This window comes from Anomaloglossus baeobatrachus, chromosome 7, assembly GCF_048569485.1.
Source record: "Anomaloglossus baeobatrachus isolate aAnoBae1 chromosome 7, aAnoBae1.hap1, whole genome shotgun sequence".
In the NCBI taxonomy this organism is placed as follows: Eukaryota; Metazoa; Chordata; class Amphibia; order Anura; family Aromobatidae; genus Anomaloglossus; species Anomaloglossus baeobatrachus.
Window position 1 is genome coordinate 108,193,863 of NC_134359.1, and position 23,876 is coordinate 108,217,738.

General features: G+C 55.6%; 1 protein-coding gene across 2 annotated transcripts in view; it reads left to right on the forward strand.

Annotated features, from left to right (window-relative positions):
- The first annotated feature begins 208 nt into the window (after positions 1-208).
- UBE2G2 (ubiquitin conjugating enzyme E2 G2) overlaps positions 209-23,876 on the forward strand; it is an 83,495-nt gene continuing 59,827 nt past the window's right edge. The window contains exon 1 of one of the 2 annotated variants that reach the window (XM_075318959.1): positions 209-315. In XM_075318959.1, coding sequence (XP_075175074.1) covers positions 273-315 — 43 coding nt within the window. In that variant the 5' untranslated portion in view covers positions 209-272. The remainder of the gene's footprint in view (positions 316-23,876) is intronic. The other variant, XM_075318960.1, reaches the window with a different exon arrangement.

A 23,876-nucleotide genomic window follows, 5' to 3' on the forward strand; every position in this document is an offset into this window, starting at 1 on the left:
ACCCTGACAGATCTGATTACTGTGTATATATAGCAGCAGCTCCCAGCAAGCAGCACTACGGTACGAACGCACAGCCGCTTCTGCTCCAGGTGTATCACTATTGCCGCATGCGCACTTAGCGCTTCTAAAGCACATGCTAGCCATTGAACTGCAGCGCAAGCGCAGCACATGCTCCTGCAAAGCGCATGCGCACAGACTACTTGTTTGACGTGTCCCGGAAGTGGCTGTAAGAACTTCCGTAAACAAACAGCGGAGGCGGCCTGGTTCCGGTGATGGCTGGGACGGCTCTGAAACGGCTGATGGCCGAGTATAAACGTGAGTCGTGTAGGAAAACTAAGTAGAAGCCAGAGCTCTTGTGTATTTATATGTTAATGTAGACACGTGGGAAGCACGGCCATGACACTGGTACATACTCTGTGATATATAGTATTGGTATATACATTTGTTACGCAGTTGCTGTATTGTTTTCTGTTATCTTCCATCCCCTGTACAGTAGTGCCAGCAGCTTAGTGCCCCCTGCTCTATCCACCCTGCTGCCTGCGGGCTCTGGTCCCCATCATCTGCTGCCTGCAGGCTCTGGTCCCCATCATCTGCTGCCTGCAGGCTCTGGTCCCCATCATCTGCTGCCTGCAGGCTCTGGTCCCCATCATCTGCTGCCTGCAGGCTCTGATCCCCATCATCTGCTGCCTGCAGGCTCTGGTCCCCATCATCTGCTGCCTGCAGGCTCTGGTCCCCATCATCTGCTGCCTGCAGGCTCTGGTCCCCATCATCTGCTGCCTGCAGGCTCTGGTCCCCATCATCTGCTGCCTGCAGGCTCTGGTCCCCATCATCTGCTGCCTGCAGGCTCTGGTCCCCATCGTCTGCTGCCTGCAGGCTCTGGTCCCCATCGTGTGCTGCCTGCAGGCTCTGGTCCCCATCGTGTGCTCCCTGCTGTCTGCGGGCTCTGGTCCCCATCATCTGCTGCCTGCAGGCTCTGGTCCCCATCATCTGCCTGCAGGCTCTGGTCCCCATCGTGTGCTCCCTGCTGCCTGCGGGCTCTGGTCCACATCATCTGCTGCCTGCGGGCTCTGGTCCCCATCATCTGCTGCCTGCGGGCTCTGGTCCCCATCATCTGCTGCCTGCGGGCTCTGGTCCCCATCATCTGCTGCTTGCGGGCTCTGGTCCCCATCATCTGCGCCCTGCGGGCTCTGCTCCCCATCATCTGCTGCCTGCAGGCTCTGGTCCCCATCATCTGCTGCCTGCAGGCTCTGGTCCCCATCATCTGCCTGCAGGCTCTGGTCCCCATCGTGTGCTCCCTGCTGCCTGCGGGCTCTGGTCCCCATCATCTGCTGCCTGCGGGCTCTGGTCCCCATCATCTGCTGCCTGCGTGCTCTGGTCCCCATCATCTGCTGCCTGCGTGCTCTGGTCCCCATCATCTGCTGCCTGCGGGCTCTGGTCCCCATCATCTGCTGCCTGCGGGCTCTGGTCCCCATCATCTGCTGCCTGCAGGCTGTGGTCCCCATCGTGTGCTCCCTGCTATCTGCGGGCTCTGGTCCCCATCATCTGCTGCCTGCAGGCTCTGGTCCCCATCGTGTGCTCCCTGCTGTCTGCGGGCTCTGGTCCCCATCATCTGCTGCCTGCAGGCTCTGGTCCCCATCGTGTGCTCTCTGCTGTCTGCGGGCTCTGGTCCCCATCGTGTGCTCTCTGCTGTCTGCGGGCTCTGGTCCCCATCATCTGCTGTCTGCGGGCTCTGGTCCCCATCGTGTGCTCTCTGCTGTCTGCGGGCTCTGGTCCCCATCATCTGCTGCCTGCAGGCTCTGGTCCCCATCGTGTGCTCTCTGCTGTCTGCGGGCTCTGGTCCCCATCGTGTGCTCTCTGCGGGCTCTGGTCTCCATCATCTGCTGCCTGCAGGCTCTGGTCCCCATCATCTGCTGTCTGCGGGCTCTGGTCCCCATCATCTGCTGTCTGCGGGCTCTGGTCCCCATCATCTGCTGTCTGCGGGCTCTGGTCCCCATCGTGTGCTCCCTGCTGTCTGCGGGCTCTGGTCCCCATCATGTGCTCCTTGCTGTCTGCGGGCTCTGGTCCCCATCGTGTGCTCCCTGCTGTCTGCGGGCTCTGGTCCCCATCGTGTGCTCTCTGCGGGCTCTGGTCTCCATCATCTGCTGCCTGCAGGCTCTGGTCCCCATCGTGTGCTCCCTGCTGTCTGCGGGCTCTGGTCCCCATCGTGTGCTCTCTGCGGGCTCTGGTCTCCATCATCTGCTGCCTGCAGGCTCTGGTCCCCATCGTGTGCTCCCTGCTGTCTGCGGGCTCTGGTCCCCATCATCTGCTGCCTGCGGGCTCTGGTCCCCATCGTGTGCTCCCTGCTGTCTGTGGGCTCTGGTCCCCATCATGTGCTCCTTGCTGTCTGCGGGCTCTGGTCCCCATCGTGTGCTCCCTGCTGTCTGCGGGCTCTGGTCCCCATCGTGTGCTCCCTGCTGTCTGCGGGCTCTGGTCCCCATCGTGTGCTCCTTGCTGTCTGCGGGCTCTGGTCCCCATCGTGTGCTCCCTGCTGTCTGCGGGCTCTGGTCCCCATCGTGTGCTCCCTGCTGTCTGCGGGCTCTGGTCCCCATCGTGTGCTCCCTGCTGCCTGCGGGCTCTGGTCCCCATCGTCTGCTCCCTGCTGTCTGCGGGCTCTGGTCCCCATCGTGTGCTCCCTGCTGTCTGCGGGCTCTGGTCCCCATCGTGTGCTCCCTGCTGTCTGCGGGCTCTGGTCCCCATCGTGTGCTCCCTGCTGTCTGCGGGCTCTGGTCCCCATCGTGTGCTCCCTGCTGTCTGCGGGCTCTGGTCCCCATCATGTGCTTCTTGCTGTCTGCGGGCTCTGATCCCCATCGTGTGCTCCCTGCTGTCTGCGGGCTCTGATCCCCATCGTGTGCTCCCTGCTGTCTGCGGGCTCTGATCCCCATCGTGTTCTCCCTGCTGTCTGCGGGCTCTGATCCCCATCGTGTGCTCCCTGCTGTCTGCGGGCTCTGATCCCCATCGTGTGCTCCCTGCTGTCTGCGGGCTCTGGTCCCCATCGTGTGCTCCCTGCTGTCTGCGGGCTCTGGTCCCCATCGTGTGCTCCCTGCTGTCTGCGGGCTCTGGTCCCCATCGTGTGCTCCCTGCTGTCTGCGGGCTCTGGTCCCCATCGTGTGCTCCCTGCTGTCTGCGGGCTCTGGTCCCCATCGTGTGCTCCCTGCTGTCTGCGGGCTCTGGTCCCCATCGTGTGCTCCCTGCTGTCTGCGGGCTCTGGTCCCCATCGTGTGCTCCCTGCTGTCTGCGGGCTCTGGTCCCCATCGTGGGCTCCCTGCTGTCTGCGGGCTCTGGTCCCCATCGTGGGCTCCCTGCTGTCTGCGGGCTCTGGTCCCCATCATCTGCTGCCTGCAGGCTCTGGTCCCCATCATGTGCTCCTTGCTGTCTGCGGGCTCTGGTCCCCATCGTGTGCTCCCTGCTGTCTGCAGGCTCTGGTCCCCATCGTGTGCTTCTTGCTGTCTGCGGGCTCTGATCCCCATCGTGTGCTCCCTGCTGTCTGCGGGCTCTGGTCCCCATCGTGTGCTCCCTGCTGTCTGCGGGCTCTGGTCCCCATCATCTGCTGTCTGCGGGCTCTGGTCCCCATCATGTGCTCCTTGCTGTCTGCGGGCTCTGGTCCCCATCGTGTGCTCCCTGCTGTCTGCAGGCTCTGGTCCCCATCGTGTGCTCCCTGCTGTCTGCGGGCTCTGGTCCCCATCGTGTGCTCCCTGCTGTCTGCGGGCTCTGGTCCCCATCGTGTGCTCCCTGCTGTCTGCGGGCTCTGGTCCCCATCGTGTGCTCCCTGCTGTCTGTGGGCTCTGGTCCCCATCGTGGGCTCCCTGCTGTCTGCGGGCTCTGGTCCCCATCGTGGGCTCCCTGCTGTCTGCGGGCTCTGGTCCCCATCATCTGCTGCCTGCAGGCTCTGGTCCCCGTTGTGCGCTCCCTGCTGCCTGCGGGCTCTGGTCCCCATCGTGTGCTCCCTGCTGTCTGCAGGCTCTGGTCCCCATCGTGTGCTCCCTGCTGTCTGCAGGCTCTGGTCCCCATCGTGTGCTCCCTGCTGTCTGCAGGCTCTGGTCCCCATCGTGTGCTCCCTGCTGTCTGCGGGCTCTGGTCCCCATCGTGTGCTCCCTGCTGTCTGCGGGCTCTGGTCCCCATCGTGTGCTCCCTGCTGTCTGCGGGCTCTGATCCCCATCGTGTGCTCCCTGCTGTCTGCGGGCTCTGGTCCCCATCGTGTGCTCCCTGCTGTCTGCGGGCTCTGGTCCCCATCGTGTGCTCCCTGCTGTCTGCGGGCTCTGGTCCCCATCGTGTGCTCCCTGCTGTCTGCGGGCTCTGGTCCCCATCGTGTGCTCCCTGCTGTCTGCGGGCTCTGGTCCCCATCGTGTGCTCCCTGCTGTCTGCGGGCTCTGGTCCCCATTGTGTGCTCCCTGCTGTCTGCGGGCTCTGGTCCCCATCGTGTGCTCCCTGCTGTCTGCGGGCTCTGGTCCCCATCGTGTGCTCCCTGCTGTCTGCGGGCTCTGGTCCCCATCGTGTGCTCCCTGCTGTCTGCGGGCTCTGGTCCCCATCGTGGGCTCCCTGCTGTCTGCGGGCTCTGGTCCCCATCGTGGGCTCCCTGCTGTCTGCGGGCTCTGGTCCCCATCGTGGGCTCCCTGCTGTCTGCGGGCTCTGGTCCCCATCATCTGCTGCCTGCAGGCTCTGGTCCCCATCATGTGCTCCTTGCTGTCTGCGGGCTCTGGTCCCCATCGTGTGCTCCCTGCTGTCTGCAGGCTCTGGTCCCCATCGTGTGCTTCTTGCTGTCTGCGGGCTCTGATCCCCATCGTGTGCTCCCTGCTGTCTGCGGGCTCTGGTCCCCATCGTGTGCTCCCTGCTGTCTGCGGGCTCTGGTCCCCATCATCTGCTGTCTGCGGGCTCTGGTCCCCATCATGTGCTCCTTGCTGTCTGCGGGCTCTGGTCCCCATCGTGTGCTCCCTGCTGTCTGCAGGCTCTGGTCCCCATCGTGTGCTCCCTGCTGTCTGCGGGCTCTGGTCCCCATCGTGTGCTCCCTGCTGTCTGCGGGCTCTGGTCCCCATCGTGTGCTCCCTGCTGTCTGCGGGCTCTGGTCCCCATCGTGTGCTCCCTGCTGTCTGTGGGCTCTGGTCCCCATCGTGGGCTCCCTGCTGTCTGCGGGCTCTGGTCCCCATCGTGGGCTCCCTGCTGTCTGCGGGCTCTGGTCCCCATCATCTGCTGCCTGCAGGCTCTGGTCCCCGTTGTGCGCTCCCTGCTGCCTGCGGGCTCTGGTCCCCATCGTGTGCTCCCTGCTGTCTGCAGGCTCTGGTCCCCATCGTGTGCTCCCTGCTGTCTGCAGGCTCTGGTCCCCATCGTGTGCTCCCTGCTGTCTGCAGGCTCTGGTCCCCATCGTGTGCTCCCTGCTGTCTGCGGGCTCTGGTCCCCATCGTGTGCTCCCTGCTGTCTGCGGGCTCTGGTCCCCATCGTGTGCTCCCTGCTGTCTGCGGGCTCTGGTCCCCATCATGTGCTTCTTGCTGTCTGCGGGCTCTGATCCCCATCGTGTGCTCCCTGCTGTCTGCGGGCTCTGATCCCCATCGTGTGCTCCCTGCTGTCTGCGGGCTCTGGTCCCCATCGTGTGCTCCCTGCTGTCTGCGGGCTCTGGTCCCCATCGTGTGCTCCCTGCTGTCTGCGGGCTCTGGTCCCCATCGTTTGCTCCCTGCTGTCTGCGGGCTCTGGTCCCCATCGTGGGCTCCCTGCTGTCTTCGGGCTCTGGTCCCCATCATCTGCTGCCTGCAGGCTCTGGTCCCCGTTGTGTGCTCCCTGCTGTCTGCGGGCTCTGGTCCCCATCGTGTGCTCCCTGCTGTCTGTGGGCTCTGGTCCCCATCGTGTGCTTCTTGCTGTCTGCGGGCTCTGATCCCCATCGTGTGCTCCCTGCTGTCTGCGGGCTCTGATCCCCATCGTGTGCTCCCTGCTGTCTGCGGGCTCTGATCCCCATCGTGTGCTCCCTGCTGTCTGCGGGCTCTGGTCCCCATCGTGTGCTCCCTGCTGTCTGCGGGCTCTGGTCCCCATCGTGTGCTCCCTGCTGTCTGCGGGCTCTGGTCCCCATCGTGTGCTCCCTGCTGTCTGCGGGCTCTGGTCCCCATCGTGTGCTCCCTGCTGTCTGCGGGCTCTAGGTCCCCATCGTGTGCTCCCTGCTGTCTGCGGGCTCTGGTCCCCATCGTGGGCTCCCTGCTGTCTGCGGGCTCTGGTCCCCATCATCTGCTGCCTGCAGGCTCTGGTCCCCGTTGTGTGCTCCCTGCTGTCTGCGGGCTCTGGTCCCCATCGTGTGCTCCCTGCTGTCTGCGGGCTCTGGTCCCCATCGTGTGCTCCCTGCTGTCTGCGGGCTCTGGTCCCCATCGTGTGCTCCCTGCTGTCTGCAGGCTCTGGTCCCCATCGTGTGCTCCCTGCTGTCTGCGGGCTCTGGTCCCCATCGTGTGCTCCCTGCTGCCTGCGGGCTCTGGTCCCCATCGTGTGCTCCCTGCTCCCTGCGGGCTCTGGTCCCCATCGTGTGCTCCCTGCTGTCTGCGGGCTCTGGTCCCCATCGTGTGCTCCCTGCTGTCTGCGGGCTCTGGTCCCCATCGTGTGCTCCCTGCTGTCTGCGGGCTCTGGTCCCCATCGTGTGCTCCCTGCTGTCTGCGGGCTCTGGTCCCCATCGTGTGCTCCCTGCTGTCTGCGGGCTCTGGTCCCCATCGTGTGCTCCCTGCTGTCTGCGGGCTCTGGTCCCCATCATGTGCTTCTTGCTGTCTGCGGGCTCTGATCCCCATCGTGTGCTCCCTGCTGTCTGCGGGCTCTGATCCCCATCGTGTGCTCCCTGCTGTCTGCGGGCTCTGGTCCCCATCGTGTGCTCCCTGCTGTCTGCGGGCTCTGGTCCCCATCGTGTGCTCCCTGCTGTCTGCGGGCTCTGGTCCCCATCGTTTGCTCCCTGCTGTCTGCGGGCTCTGGTCCCCATCGTGGGCTCCCTGCTGTCTTCGGGCTCTGGTCCCCATCATCTGCTGCCTGCAGGCTCTGGTCCCCGTTGTGTGCTCCCTGCTGTCTGCGGGCTCTGGTCCCCATCGTGTGCTCCCTGCTGTCTGTGGGCTCTGGTCCCCATCGTGTGCTTCTTGCTGTCTGCGGGCTCTGATCCCCATCGTGTGCTCCCTGCTGTCTGCGGGCTCTGATCCCCATCGTGTGCTCCCTGCTGTCTGCGGGCTCTGATCCCCATCGTGTGCTCCCTGCTGTCTGCGGGCTCTGGTCCCCATCGTGTGCTCCCTGCTGTCTGCGGGCTCTGGTCCCCATCGTGTGCTCCCTGCTGTCTGCGGGCTCTGGTCCCCATCGTGTGCTCCCTGCTGTCTGCGGGCTCTGGTCCCCATCGTGTGCTCCCTGCTGTCTGCGGGCTCTGGTCCCCATCGTGTGCTCCCTGCTGTCTGCGGGCTCTAGGTCCCCATCGTGTGCTCCCTGCTGTCTGCGGGCTCTGGTCCCCATCGTGGGCTCCCTGCTGTCTGCGGGCTCTGGTCCCCATCATCTGCTGCCTGCAGGCTCTGGTCCCCGTTGTGTGCTCCCTGCTGTCTGCGGGCTCTGGTCCCCATCGTGTGCTCCCTGCTGTCTGCGGGCTCTGGTCCCCATCGTGTGCTCCCTGCTGTCTGCGGGCTCTGGTCCCCATCGTGTGCTCCCTGCTGTCTGCAGGCTCTGGTCCCCATCGTGTGCTCCCTGCTGTCTGCGGGCTCTGGTCCCCATCGTGTGCTCCCTGCTGCCTGCGGGCTCTGGTCCCCATCGTGTGCTCCCTGCTCCCTGCGGGCTCTGGTCCCCATCGTGTGCTCCCTGCTGTCTGCGGGCTCTGGTCCCCATCGTGTGCTCCCTGCTGTCTGCGGGCTCTGGTCCCCATCGTGTGCTCCCTGCTGTCTGCGGGCTCTGGTCCCCATCGTGTGCTCCCTGCTGTCTGCGGGCTCTGGTCCCCATCGTGTGCTGGGACTACACCTTTAAATTACAACATGGATATGATATGAATGGCATATGGTAGAATAAACTCTAAAACTACAGTCAAGGGGCCGGTGATGACCCATTTTGCTGTTTTAAGAAGTTTACAACCCTGGAAGTAAAAATTAAAGGAGTTATCCGGCTTATTTTGACTTTTTTGTTATTGCACTATGGGGATACAAGAAGCAGGTAAGTAGATAGTAACTACCTTCCTTCCCTGCTGTCAGCCCCTCTCCCCCTGCTCAGAGTGGTCATGTGACTGCTCTTGCCGTGATTTTGCAGTTTTCTGTGATGTCACGACGATTGGGCATGCGCTTATGCTGCCTTGTAGACGGGCATCACAGCCGACATGTAGCCGCCCTGCTGGCCGGGTACATGGTGCCGGAGTCCCCCCCCCCCCCTCCCCACATTCCATAGTGCAGGGGTCTCGCTGCCTGTACGCTGCATGCAGCCCCTGGTGCTGCTGGCGGCGTGCAAACAGTGGCCCCCTTGCTGATCGCGGCCTGTGCAGGGGCCCGTGCAGTCAGCGCTGTATAGCAGATGACTGATTCCTGGGCGCTCTGCAGATGGAAGCGCGATATACAGCGATGATCAGCGCCGGCCAATCAGAGGCCAGCAGCAGATCATTGCAGTAGCGGCGTATACAGAGTTCGGCTCTGCAGAGCCGAGCTCTGTATACAGTGATGATCAGCCGCGGCCAATCATAGGCCAGCAGCAGATCACTGGAGAATCTGCATAGGAGCATGTCCCTGCACAGCACCTGGAAATCAGTCCTCTGCTATAAAGCGCTGGCTGCACAGCCCCTGCAGCGATCAGCCTGTCGACTCACTGCTGCTGCTGCTTCCGGCCGCAGTGGAGTGATATGCAATGAGCATAATGAGCGGGGGTTGGAAGCAAGTGACAGCAGCGAGAAGGTGAGTATAGACATTCTTTTTTTTTTTTTTTTTCTCTGGTGCGTGTCACACGGATCACATCCGTGCAGTTCGTGTGACACCTGTGATGGCGGAGAAAAACGGACGGACATGTCTACGTGTGGAGCACAGAGGCACACGTATGCTCCACACGGTCCATGGCAAAACACACACGTGTGTGCAGACCCATTGATTTGAATGGGTCTACTTGTGCCCGTGTCTCCGGCATGTGAGGAAACAGACCAAACATGTACCGGAAACACGGACGTGTGAAGGGGGCCTAAGAGATTAATGAGTAGATTTGTGAGTGTTACCATCTGTGAAAAAACAAACCTAATTTTTCTCAAGTGTCATCCTAGTTGCTTTGGTTTTCTTTTCTCCTCCCTTTATTTGTCACTGAACCAGGTAGACTTTTTATTCATTGACTTTTAAAGACGTGATCCAAAACTAATATTTATTTTAATCCTAAATTTCTATTTATTATAAACATCTAATGTCATTGATAATCTTTAATTAAAAAGTCTTTACTATTACCCTTATTGCTCTGTTTTATTTATTTGTTTTTACCTGCTTCCGTTTTGATGATGCTTCATGTCAGATTCCCCAGTGCATGCTGGGATACTTAAACAAAACGTCATCAGGGGGAAGAGACTGTGGTCACTGCTGCAGCCTCTGCCCTAGCCTCTGCCCTCACCCTGAAACCAAGCGTCATTAGTGATGTCTGTTTCAGGCTCTGGGCAAGTCCCTGGTCTACTGAATGTGCATCACTTTTAAATTCCAACGTCTGTTCTGTACAAGCTCCCTTGTCACTGAGCAATATTCTTTTCTCTAGTCCCTTCCACGACAGCATAGGAGGTTGTCTCTCCACGCCCTAATTGGGACAGGAAGTTCAAGAGGTTTAAAAGGACCCTCCCACCTCCCATAGCCAGTGTCTTTCCTGTCCCCATGGGGCATGGAGAGGTTTTTTATTTTCTCCTATGCTGTGGTGGCCGGCGAACTACAGTATAATATTTTTTTTTTTTTTCTCTTTCCCCTGTTACCTTAAGCCGGACAGCATCGGTCGGGCCTTCACCACTCCTCCCTTGCTGTTCCCTCACGCTGTGGGGGACCGCTGCTCCAGGCTTCCGGAGCCTCCTATGGGGTGATGCAGGCTGTTGAGCTCCCCGGCCGGCGTCCTCCCTGAGCCGCCGGCCGCTTCCTGCATGCACGCTGCCGGAGCGATCCGGAAGTGCTCCCTGGGGCGGGACTTCCGGTCTTGCGGACTTCCGGTTGAGCGCTTCCGGTTTGCGGAGGCAGCGTGGAGGACACGCCGACGCTGACACGGCCTGTCCGGGACCTGCTGCAGGAGGCGGGGAACATCACCAGTCGCTGGGGGGGGCAGGCCTTTCCACAGGAAGGCTGCCCTGAAGGCATCAGACCCACGGTAAGGATTCTTCTGTGTGCACTGCCAGGTCTTCCTCTGCTTCTGCAGAGCCCAGCGTTTTCCCCTGCTTCTGAAGAGGCTGAGGGACGGTCCCTTATGCCTGGTTTCAGGCTGACATGGTGAGACAAGTGTGCAAGGCTAAGGAAGCCTTGCCAGCAGTATACGTCTGTCCATTCCATGGGCTACTGGTGGCCTTTGGCCTTGGGTGTGTGAGCTTGGGAGTTGAATCCCAGGGGACACTCCTGGATATTGCTGTATCAGGACATGGGCTGGCTGCCTGGTCTGATGACGCTTCTCTGTTCCATTGAGTGGAGAGGGCAGGCATCGTGTGTATAGCCCGTCCCTTGTGCCAAGCTGCGGTCCATGTTGGTACAGGAGCTTCAGGCCTCACTAGCCTCCCTCCCTGCTGCTGACCCTTCTGCCACAAAAAAGCTACCTCCAGTCGTCTGATCCTGAGGCTGATTCCGCCTCGGTGGGTCCCGATATAGGTTTTTCTCCGGGCCTGACCGGTCTTTTCTTTTCCCGGAGATGATTGGGGGATCTTAATGGAGCAGTTGGGTGCACTGTAGGGTTGGAGGATGAGTCCTCCCCTCCGTTAAGGGCGAGATGTTCGCGGGCCTGAAAACCACTGGGCAAGGGGGTTTCTTGTCCATGCTACTGTCCTGGATCTTCTCTCTAGAATGGGATTTCCTTGAGGAGCTTCTGGAGTGTCCTCTGACACAGTTCCTCTGGAGAGTTCTGGGTTGCTTTGGGAGATTCCCATGCAGGTGGCCAAGGTCGCTATACTAACAGCGCTCCCCCTTGCGGCCGATTACCAGCTTAGGAATCCGATAGTTGGGTAGTCAGAAGTCTCATGAAGAAGTCCTGGGAGGCTTCGTCATCTCCCATCGGGCCCATACTACCTCCTCTTAGGTCCCCCTGTCCCTCCTTTGGAGGCTCGACCAGTGGAGGCTCAATTTCCTGGGGCCTAGGGATGAGTTACTGGAATCCCTTCCCTTACTTAGGAAGGCTACTAGTTTGGCGGGTACCTCTGTGTAGTCGGTCCGCCTGGCTGCCAGGACCTCAGTCTTGTCTAACTCGGACAGACGAGCTCTAGGCTAAGGCTTGGAGTGGGGACTCTACTTCCACATTGCGGCTTGCTCCCGTCCGTTAAGGGGTGCTTAAGGGTTGGGCCTGCCCTGGATGATATTCTGGACAGGGCGACTGATCGTCAGGCCTACCGGATACACCCTCCGGACAATGGTCCTTTCATCCCTCGATACCTCGGGCCTCCCAGTCCAAGGGGAGAGGTGAGTCTGACCGTGGGAGCTACCCTTAGGGTGAGGGGAGTACTTTCTCATCCCTACCCATCCACAAAGTCCTCAGCATGACGAACAGTGAGTCGGCTCGGGTGGGGGGACGGCTCTCTGCTTTTCTTCCCCAGTGGCGGGCCTTCTCCACCTTGCCAGGGGTCCTACAAGCTCATCTCAGAGGGTCTGTTGATAGACTCCCCCCCCCCCCCCCCCCGGCCTCCGCGTCACGGCCCTGTCGTCCCAGGGTTCTCAGGATCTCCTGTGCTCGATGATTCGGGTGTTAATCCATTCGGGGGTCGTTTCTCTGTCCCGAGTCAGGAAGTAGGGGTAGGTCGCTACTCCGTTTCTGCCTTGTCAAAACACCATCTGGAGATGTCCGGCTTTTCATCTTTCTGAAGCGTCTCAAACCAGCGGGTCTGATACCGACGTTTCCAGAATGGAGTCTGTGAACTCTGTTGTTCCCCTGCTCGGTCTCCGCCACCTTTTGGCCTCGATTGCCCTGAGGGGCGCCTAGTTCCATGTGCCCTTCCATCCTTGTCTCAGGCAGTACCTCAAAATTGCGGTTCTGCACGGAGGGGCCATGCTTCATTTCCACTTACAGGTACTTCCCTTCGGCTTCTTCTCGGCTCCAAGACTCTTTTCAAGGATCAGGGCTGAGGTGGTCACCTTCCTCCGTTGCGGAGTTGGCCTCAACCTGACAGGCATCCTTCCCCCAGAGGATCACAGATTGACGCTGCTGGACGGACTCTCGATGTTCATGGACAGGCGCGCCCGACCCTTCGAGGCGCTATATCGGCCCTGGGTTTTATGACGTCCTGCATTCCCTCAGTCTTGTGGGCTCCGGCCCACTCTCGTTGTCCATGGGATCGTGTCCTGGTTCATTGGGTCGGGCTCCCTTCCTCCCTGAGCACCGGTTCGCCTGTCGGCACCCGTCTCCTTGTCCCTCCTCTGGTGTGTCCCTACAACCTGATGGTTGGGGTTGCCTGGACCCGGTCATCCATGGTTTCACTGGCAGCCGATGCCAGCCAGAAGGGCTGGGGGGCTAGGGTGGAAAACTCTCAGTTCAGGGGGGCTGGAGCCCCTAGGTCGGCACCCAGTCCTCCAACTACCGGGAACTCGGGGTGGTCGGAGAAGCCTCCTCGCTGCCCAGGATCCCATCTGGGACACTCACGTCCAAGTCTACTGGGACAATGGCTCAACAGTGGCACATCTCCGCCATCAGGGCAGTACTAGGTCGGCGCCCTGAAGTCTGTGTCCTCCCGGATCTTCCACTGGGCAGGACAGTCCCTGCTATCCCTTTCTGCAGTCCATCTACAAGGATCCCTACGCCTTCAAGCAGACTTCCTGAGTCATCAGGATGTTCACCCAGGGGAGTGGAGTCTGGCCCAAGCGGTGTTCTGCTCTCTAGTGGCAAGGTGGGGTACTCCAGAGGTAGACCTCTTTGCTTCAGCAGGAAATTCGGGTCGCAACATTTGTCTCCCTGAACCCGCGGGACTAGGCGTTAGGGGTAGACGCTTTCGGCCACACTTGGTCCTTTGCCTCGCTTACGCGTTCCCCCTCTTCCTCTTCTCGCAAGGGCCCTGAGGAAGGTCAGAGACGAGGGGGTCCCAACTATACTGGTTGCCCCGCTGTGGCCTCGGAGGAGTGGGTACAGCCTGGTCATGACTCTAGGCATAGACGGCCCAGTCCTCTTGGGTTCGGTCCCCAGCTTACTGTCCCAGGGTCCGATTTTTCCATCCGGCTCCCCAGAAACTCAACTTGGCTGCCTGGCTTCTGAGGCCCGGGCTCTGAAGGCCCAAGGGCTTTCTGACAAAGTTGTGGCTACCCTACAGAAGAACCGTAAACCAGTGACTAATAGTATTTACAACAACATCTGGAAGAGATTTTCCTCCTGGTGTGGTTCTCGGCCTCCTGACCCACTTCGGCCTAATATTGCACAGATTCTTGACTTCCTCCAGTGGGGATTGGACTTAGGCCTTAGGCCTAGCGCCCTGACAGTCCAGGTGTCGGCCCTCAGTGCAGTCTTTGACACGGCTCTGGCAGATCATCGTTGGATCCGTCGGTTCTTTGTGTCCGCTAGTAGACTCTGTCCACGTCAGAGGTTCCTGACACCTCGCTGGGATCTCAATGTGGTCCTTCCGGACTGTCTCAGTCACCATTTGAGCCACTGTGCTCTTGTACCATTCGTTCTCTTTCTCACACGACTGCTTTTCTTGTGGCTATTACGTCTGCTCGCAGAGTTGGAGAACTTCAGGCTTTGTCTATTCGGGAACCTTACCTGACCGTCAGAGTTGACAGCATTGTTTTTCAGCTGGACCCTTCCTTCCTTCCCAAGGTGGTTTCGGATTTTCACCGTTCTCAGTCCGTCGTCCTGCCTTCCTTCTGTCAGTATCCTTGGACTCCGGGTGAGGAAGTGTTTCATTCTTTGGATGTCCGTCGGACAGTGTTGCACTACCTGGAGGTTACTGCTTCTTGGCGCCTTGATTCTAACCTGTTCATCCAGCCCTTGGCCGCAATAAGGGCAGGAAGGTGGCTAAGAGTACCGTCGCCAACTGGATTGTGCGGGCGATTAGGGATGCCTACCTCGCTCAGCATCTCTCTCCTCCTTCCGGATTCACGGCGCGCTCCACCAGGGCTACCTCTGTCTCCTGGGCTGAACGGGCAGGGGCTTCCCCTGAGCAGATCTGCCAGGCGGCTACGTGGTCTTCCCTCCATACTTTCACGAAGCATTATCGTCTGGATCTGGATTCCAGCAGGGATTTGGCTTTTGGCAGGATAGTCCTGCAGGCTGTGGTCCCCCCCTAGGTATCAATTCTTTGGTATTCCTCCTATGCTGTCGTGGAAGGGACTAGAGAAATAAGAATTATTCTTACCGTTAATTCGATTTCTAGGACCTTCCACGACAGCAGGTAATTCCCTCCCCTTTTATATTCATATATTCATGGATATGTTGTACTTCTCATTTGCTATGGGTTCTTTGTAAGACACTGGCTATGGGAGGTGGGAGGGTCCTTTTTAAACCTCTTGAACTTCCTGTCCCAATTAGGGCGTGGAGAGACAACCTCCTATGCTGTCGTGGAAGGTCCTAGAAATCGAATTAACGGTAAGAATAATTCTTATTTCAGTGCACAGTGACAGTGCGCTCCCTCTCTGCTCTAATGAGAAGTGATGAGCCGACAAGAAAATTAACTGTCAATGTGCATGGAAAGAGAGAATACGAAGAGACCAACCCTGTACCCGATACAGACGTCACTGGTCTGTGCTAAATTACAATATATAATCATTTAATCAATATTAGTTATAGACCACCCCTTTAACAATGTATCTGTAACAGCAAGCCACCCACTAAGCAGGACCCCGAGGTACTCCAAAACCCTTTAACCCCTATACAGGGATCTGGAATTACTGCAGGGTCCAGGTGTTCACTGCCTATGGTAGGCTGCAGTCCAGAGACAGGGATAGTCGCCAGGCAAGGTCTAAACCAGAATGTCAGCAAGGTACCAAAATGGGAAGGCAGGGGGAATGTCCAGAAAACAGGCCAAGGTCAAACAGAGATGTCAGTCGAGGTACAAAAGAGGAGGCAGGAGGAATGTTCGGAAAACAGGCCGAGGTCAAAACCGGGATGTCAAGTGAGGTACAAAACAGCAGGCAGAAGGGACGTCAATAAACAAAGCCGAGTTCATAGGAGACATAAAGCAAGGTGCACAGTACCAGGCAGGATGTGGTTCACAGCAACACAAGACTATATCTGGCAAAGATCCAAGCACACTGAAGGATATAAAAAGGGTGTGGTGCCTTCTCATAGGCTGGAGTAGGAGCTGATACTAGCTAGAAGGCACACACCCCTATAGTCAGTCAGCAGTACTGCAAGTTCCAGCCAGACCAAGCCTGGTGAAGGTGTGGTGACTCCGCCCACCAGAGCCCCTGGAACTGACTTCTCCCCCATCACCAGCACTGCCTGCAGTGTGAGCAGAGCGGCACCTGGTGACCACGGCAGACGTCACCGGAGCAGGCCCTGGTGGAGACGTGACAGTAGAGAGGCGCCTGGTGACTGGGGCAGACGTCACCGGAGCAGGCCCTGGTGGAGAAGTGACAGTAGAGCAGCGCCTGGTGACCGGGGCAGAAGTCACCGGAGCAGGCCCTGGTGGAGAAGTGACAGTAGAGCAGCGCCTGGTGACCGGGGCAGAAGTCACCGGAGCAGGCCCTGGTGGAGAAGTGACAGTAGAGCAGCGCCTGGTGACCGGGGCAGAAGTCACCGGAGCAGGCCCTGATGGAGAAGTGACAGTAGAGCAGCGCCTGGTGACCGCGGCAGAAGTCACCGTAGCAGGCCCTGGTGGAGAAGTGACAGTAGAGCAGCGCCTGGTGACCGGGGCAGATGTGACCATAGCAGGCCCTGGTGGAGAAGTGACAGTACAGCGGCGCCTGGTGACTGGGGCAGATGTCACCGGAGCAGGCCCTGGTGGAGACGTGACAGTACAGCGGCGCCTGGTGACTGGGGCAGATGTCACCGGAGCAGGCCCTGGTGGAGACGTGACAGTACAGCGGCGCCTGGTGACTGGGGCAGATGTCACCGGAGCAGGCCCTGGTGGAGACGTGACAGTACAGCGGCGCCTGGTGACTGGGACAGATGTCACCGGGGCAGGTCCTGGTGGAGACGTGACAGTATCAGTTAAAACAGATGGAGCTTTGAAGTAGAAAATTGGTCTTCCTAGTTTCGTCTGTATTTCATGGACAGATCCATTTTTTTTTTTTAACTTTGATGTTTGTATGGCCAATGAGACTCCATGGTCAGAGTGCTGTCTGAGGGGGGGAGAAGGGGCAGCATTAGGACATGTCACACAGATGAAGGTGTGTGCTTACAATGACTTTAAGACGCCGACAGACCCAACAAGGCTTTTCCAAAGCGAGGCCCAGCTCCACTGAGGGTTTTGTTGTTTTAGTGGCGACGTCGTGTTTTATCTGTGAATAGCGAGTGGATTCCTAGAGGAAGCCGAAGAATACTGCTTCTGTTAACTTTTTCACCATTTCCAAACTGATGCTGTAACAAATAAACTGAACGTGCACAGCAATATCATTTCATCAGCGTTGTTCGTTTTTTGCAGCGCTTTTTCAGGTAGATTCCAGGCAGAATCTTACTGAAAAAAGACAGTGTGCACATACTGTACCTTTTTAAAGCTGTTTTAATTAGCATTGGATCCTGCTTGCCCTTTAAATTTACAGGCTCATGGCCATGGAGAGGCATATGTGATGGGAATGGTTGGGGTCCCACCAAAGAGGGGTCGCCATGTTATATAACTGGTGGGCACACAAATGAGCTAATTTGCGTGCCTTGTTCTTTCCTTTTTAGAAGTATATTCTGTATAACCATATTGCCCTTTAGATTTCACATCTTCATTGTTTGCACATATCTTTATCGCACACAGTTGTGCTGCTGTGCTCTGGTTTGTAGATCGATTAGACTTTGAAATCTGCTGATAGTCGAGACGATTGCCACGTTGGAGCCTTTCCGCTGCTGAGCATGACAGGCACTGGGAACTTCACTGCAGAAAGATCTTCAGAGCTGTATTTGACAATATATCAGTATCATCAAATAATTGAAGGGGTTTTCCTGTACATTTTATATTAATGGTCTGTTCTTAGGATTGGTCATCGATATATTGGAGGGGTTGCGACGCCTAGCACCCTTGGCAATCGGCTGTTTTGGCCTGTATGCGATTTGGTTGCAGTGCTGCACACCTCCGTCAACTGGATAGTGGCCGTGGCCTGGTACTGCACCTCTGCTGCTGTTGGAGTGAATAGTGGTGGTTCTGCAGAACCCCGCCTACAGCCACTATACAGTTGCTTGAGCTGTGATGTTTCGCTCTGCAACTGATTACATCCATCGGTGGCAACGCCAGGAACAGATGATCTGCAGGGGTCTAAGGTCAGCGGGTGCTAAGACGTAAACAGGCATTGACAAGCCAAATAATTGTAATTTACTTTACTGCCTTATCTGCATTATCTATTACTGTATTTTACTGATTATAAAACGCAAAATTTGGGAGGATAATGAGGCGTGTGTCTTATAATCCGAATGTAGCTTACCAGGGGTGGTGGAGAGTGGTAGCAGGAGGCAGGGGCAATGCGGCAGGTGCTTTGCTGGGGTTGCTGCAGGCGGTGAGGGTTTCAAACAATGGTGCCTGGAGTCGGTGTGTGCGCAGATGGTGTTCTTGGCTCAAGATCTCATTTGCGTACATGCCACCTCTGGCCCATTGATCTCCTCGCAGCAGACTTAAGGAAAATGGCGCCCAGAGGTGGCGCGTGTGCAGTTGAGATCTCAGCTTGTCATTGAGCCGATAGATCAATCTGAACACGCGCCGATTCCATGCGCCGTTGCTGTGAATCCCACACCGCCAACAGTTTCTGGGACACCTGCCGCACCGCCTGCAGCATCGCCCTGTTCCACCATCGCCCCTGCCTCCTATGACCCCGTTCCACCACCACTGCCACCTCCCCTCTAGTAAGACACCAATGGATTATAAGACGGATCCCGTTTTTTTTTTGTTTTTTTTCTTTATCTCTCTAAATTTAGAGTGCGTCTTATAAACCAAAAAATACGTTATATATTCTAAACATTTTATCACTTTATTCAGTTAGATTCTTACAGTAACATAGCTGCACATTTGGAGATTTGACTCGGAGATATTTTTTAATCAACGTTGCTTCATTTTTGTTTCTTCTTTGGATGTATAGAAGCAATAAAAAAGTCTGCAAAAGTGCAAAGCTAAGGCTACTTTCAAACTTGCGTTCAGCGCAATCCGCCACTATGGAGAATAGCGCAGTCCGTTAACGCACGGCGCTATTTTCCATAAACTTGTATTGACAACGCACCGTAACGCAAGTGTCTGCGTTGCATCCGCTGGACGACGCTGCGTCGTTATTGTGACGCAGTCGAACAGAGGAAATGCTACAAGTAGCGTTTTGTGGGTTGTTAAAATAACGCACCTTGACGGATTCCGTTGGAATCCGCCAAGGTGTCCAATGATTGTCTATGGTGGCGGATTCCGTCACGTTCTACTGAGCATGCTTAGCAGGTCCAGCAGAACAATCAAAATCGTTTAAAATCACTCCTGGTCTCTCTCCCCCCATCCCCCCCCTCATACTCACCGATCATTGGCACTGCACAGTTGTCACAAAGCTTCGGCGGCTTTTCCTCTTTTGAAAATGCCGGCCGCTCATTATTCCATCTAGTATTCACTGCTTACCCCGCCCACCTATGATTGGTTGCAGTCAGACCCGCCCCCACGCTGAGTGACAGCTGTCTGACTGCAACCAATCACAGCCGCTGGTGGGCGGGCCTATATTGTGCAGTACAATAAATAAATAATTAAAAATAAATGGCGTGCGGTCCCCCCCAATTTTGATACCAGCCAAGGTAAAGTCACACAGCTGAAGGCTGGTATTTTCAGGATGGGGAGCCCCACGTTATGGGGAGTCCCCCAGCCTAACAATATCAGCCAGCAGCCGCCCAGAATTGCTGCATCCATTAAATAAGACAGTCCTGGGACTCTACCGGGCTCTTCCTGAATTGCCCTGGTGCGGTGGCAATCAAGGTAATAAGGAGTTAATGGCAGCAGCTCATAGCTGCCACTAAGTCCTAGGTTAATCATGGCAGGCGTCTATGAGACACCCACAATGATTAACCTGTAAGTGAAAGTAAATAAACACATACACCTGAAAAAATCCTTTATTTGGAATAAAAGATAAAAAAAACAACACTTTATTAATCCCCAAATACCCCTCTAGGTCCGGCGTAATCCACACAAGGTCCCGCGCGACGCATCCAGCTCTGCTACATGAAGCTGACAGGATCGGCCGTAGAACACCGCCACTCGCCGTCAGCTCCACGCAGCAACTGAAGGGAGTCGCGCTGTCAGCGGGAACTTGACTGAGGTAATGTGTGCGTTGATGATTGGAGTGGTAGTGACGGTGTGTATGTGGTAATGATAGGTGCGGTAGTGCCGGGGTGTGTGCGGTGATGATGATGGATGCGGTAGTGCCGGGGTGTGAGCGATGATGATGAGTGCGGCAGTGCCGGGGTGTGTGCGGGGATGATGGGGGCTCTCTCTCGGCTTAACACAACACGTTATTTCACAGGAATCCGTTGCCTTTATATCACGCTATTTACAACGCCTCCGTCACATGCGTCACACAATGCATTGTGATGGATGCCGTTCAACGCAAGTGTGAAAGTAGCCTAAAGTAGAGCAGCTGTGAGGAAGTGTCCCTCGCTGATAGTTTATAAGAAGCCATCCAAAAGCAGCAGACCATGTTGATTACAGTGTACAATTATTTTAGCATTATTGAAGAAGTACTCCCTAGAAACGTTTTGTTGCCTAAACCTGTGTTTATGTAGTGTATGTTTGGTAATATATTCACTGATTGTCATCTTCCCTGATTTCCAGCATTGCTCCTGTCCTCTCTTGGGTTATGTGATGGCTATTTCCATTGACATCAATTGTGATTTGGCAAGTCGGAATAGCCATCACGTGACTCGGAAGAAGACCGAAGCAGCGCTGAAAACCGGGGAAGATGGCGATCGGTGAGTTTACTCCTGCACTCCCACTATACTATATATGCATTTACACAGGCTTAGGCTATACATTTTGGTGGGAGTGTTTCTTTAACATACGCTAAGGCTGCATCCATTACAGCTGTGCACAATGTGGGACTTTCTATATCAGTGTGTGTTTGTAATGGCTCCAAATCAAAGGTATACAGCAGGGGTCCCCAACCTGTGGCTCACAAGCCCACAATGTGTGGCTCGCGGCTGTCTGCCAGCTAGGTGCGTAAGCAGCAGGTCTTGCAAGTAGCTATGAAGAGCAGGTCTCCTGATGGCGACTTTTGTGAATACCCCATATAGAAGAGAAATTCTAAATGAGGGGTAGGAGCCTCTGGCTCTCGGTATACTATGTGATTCTGTGGAAAAGCTTTGACTATCATTACACCGGTAATGCTGGCTTTCGGTGCCACTATAGATAGGTGGTGGGAGCTAAATGTGGTTGGGAACCCTTTCTCCGAGCTGGGTTTGGCTCTCAAGATCAGAAAGGTTGGGAGCCTCTGGTATCCAGTATAGGCCTGTAATTGACCAGGATCTCACTTAAAGGGAACCTGTCAGCAGAAATGTCCCCTAAAACCTAACAGATTCCCCCTCTGCAGCTCCTGGGCTGCATTCTATAAAGGTCCCTGTTATGATTGTGCCCACTTTCTGACCAAAAAAAGTGTTTATAAAGTTGTACCTTTTTGGCTTCGGATTCTGTAAATCTGACACGGGGGCGGGCTGCCTGATGGCCGTTATTCTGCCCCCTGGTCCTGTATGCCGCCCCCATCGCTGATTTCCATACTTCTGGACGCCGCCCACTGCTCCAGCCATCCCCGCGCATGCCCAGTGTCCATCTCTCGTGGATGAGCACTGTGCCCAGCGTCACCGCTGGTGACGTGCACGCAGGGTTAAGATTATGGGCGGTGCTGTGATGTTTATTCCTAAGCAACCGCCCATAATCGCGGGACCGCGCTTTCCCCCTCGGCCTGCTTCGTTCTGCGCAAGCGCGCTGCTGCTGACCCCCACGTCCCGCGATTATGGGCGGTTGCTTAGGAATAAACATCACAGCACCGCCCATAATCTTAACCCTGCGTGCATGTCACCAGCGGTGACGCTGGGCACAGTGCTCATCCATGAGAGATGGGCACTGGGCATGCGCGGGGATGGCTGGAGCAGTGGGCGGCGTCCAGAAGTATGGAAATCAGCGATGGGGGCGGCATACAGGACCAGGGGGCAGAATAACGGCCATCAGGCAGCCCGCCCCCGTGTCAGATTTACAGAATCCGAAGCCAAAAAGGTACAACTTTATAAACACTTTTTTTTGGTCAGAAAGTGGGCACAATCATAACAGGGACCTTTATAGAATGCAGCCCAGGAGCTGCAGAGGGGGAATCTGTTAGGTTTTAGGGGACATTTCTGCTGACAGGTTCCCTTTAACACCATGTGAATGCTGCTTAAAGAAAAACTGTCCACAGGTTTTTGCTAAGTCATATAAGCAGCATGATGTAGGGGTAGAGTTCCTGATTCCAGTTATGTGTCAATTACTGGATTGTGTGTTTTATTTTCAATAAAATCTGTGTTTTAGCAGCAGGATGTTATCACTACAGGACTAGGTATCTTGTGCCTTCTGTTCAAGCCTGCCCCCACCACTGATCAGCTCTGTGTGCACACTGTATATCAGTGGTGTGGACGGGATTATAGAGGGCTTAGCATTCTGAGCACTGCTAGATCTGCAGCAGAGGAAGCTCTGTGCATCGTGTGCGGCAGCTGTGACCGCGCCCCAGCACTGACTGACAGACGGCTTGTATGTGTCCTTGGACATGTGGTGAATCTTTGTATCAGAGGCCTGCAGGTTGGCAGTGGGTCATATGCTATCTATAGCTAGAAATCTTGGCTGGCTATAAATTCTTCATGGATAAGTGAGAATTGTTGCAAAGTAATCTGGGAGAAGGGGTTTACTTAAAGTGAAATTCAGCCACAAATATGAAGAAAAAAAAAAAATATAATGTGAATGTAATATTCTTATTATAGCGCCATTAGTAATATACGAGGGGCTGCTAAGTCTTTTTTTCTTTGTGATCTTTGTTTCTATGGTAACGAATGTTACATCACATGAAAACCTTATGTGTCTAATATGTATTAAGAAAATGTTGTGTTCGTTGCTTATGGCAACAGTGTTCTTCCCATGCGGGAAAACAAAGTGGCGGAGTCTAATCCGATATTCACAGCAACTGAGAGCAGAGGAGTGATAAAATCCTTGTTACTGCAAGGAAAGTCCGTGAAGGATATTCATGGTGATATGTCGCAGACATTGGGGGATCAATGCCCTTCATTTTCCACTATTTAGAACTGGGTTGCCAAATGTAAAACTGGCCACTTCAGCACCAATGATGAGGAACGTCCTGGACGATCCAGAGTGGTGGTTGTTCCGGAGATCGCTGTTGCTGTGCGCAACCTCATACTGGAGAATCCACGAATTGCAGCTAAAGCAATAGCAGACATCATGGGGATTTCCCGTGAACGTGTTTGTGTCATTATCCATGAACATTTGGACATGAGGAAGCTATCTGCAAAGTGGTCCCCAAATGTTTGAGAACAGATCAGAAAAGCATGCGAGTGAAAACTTCCCGGTCCATTTGTCAGCGTTTGCGGACAATAAGAATTTCCTGGATGGACTGGTCACTATAGATGAGACCTGGATGTATTTGTATGACCCTGAAAACAAGGAGCAGTCAAAAATGTGGAGGCACAGCGGTTCACCTTGTCCAAAGAAGTTGAGGGTGCAAAAAATCAGCCACTAAAGTGATGGCGTCGGTGTTCTGGGATAAGGAGGGCATGCTGCTAGTGGACTACCTTCAAAAGGATTCCACCATCAATGCAAGGTATTACATTGAACTTTTGGGCCAATTGAAGGTAGATCTGAAGGCCAAAAGGCGTGACAAGCTGTCCAAAGGAATCTTGTTCCTGCAAGACAACGCTTCCACTCACACTGCACAAGCGACCACGGCAAAACTGGCAGAGCTGGAAGCTGGTTAACCACCCACCTTATTCACCAGATCTAGCGCCCTCCGACTATCATCTGTTTCCAAACCTGAAGAAACGTCTCAATGGTACCACATTTCACACCATTTCCGATACCATGACTGCTACGGATGCCTGGTTTGAGACACAACCGAAATCCTTCTTTTTGCTCAGCTTACAGAACTTGGAATACAGATGTAAGAAGTGTGATGACATCAGTGGAGAGTTTGTGAAATAAATGTAAAGTTTTATCACCCTATCCCATTTCTTTCTGGGTAAAGCCAAAGACTTATCAGCAGCCCATTGTGTTTGTGTGTGTGTGTATGTATATGTATATGTATATATATATATATATATATATATATATATATATATATATATATATATATATATATATATATATTATACCGTATTTTTCGCTTTATAAGACGCACTTTTGTTCCCCCAAATTTTGGGGGAAAGTAGGAGGTGCGTTTTATAATCCGAATATACGGGTCCAGGGGAGGTGGGGGCAACTCTGGGGCGGTGCTGCGGGGGCTTGTGGAGGCTGGTAGAAGCTTGTTAAGGCTGCTGGAGCAGCGTTTGATCTCCTGCTCCCGCTCATATAATATGCACAGCCGCTGTCCATCACCGTGGTGCTGAAACCACACCGCGGCGATGGGCTGGGGGAG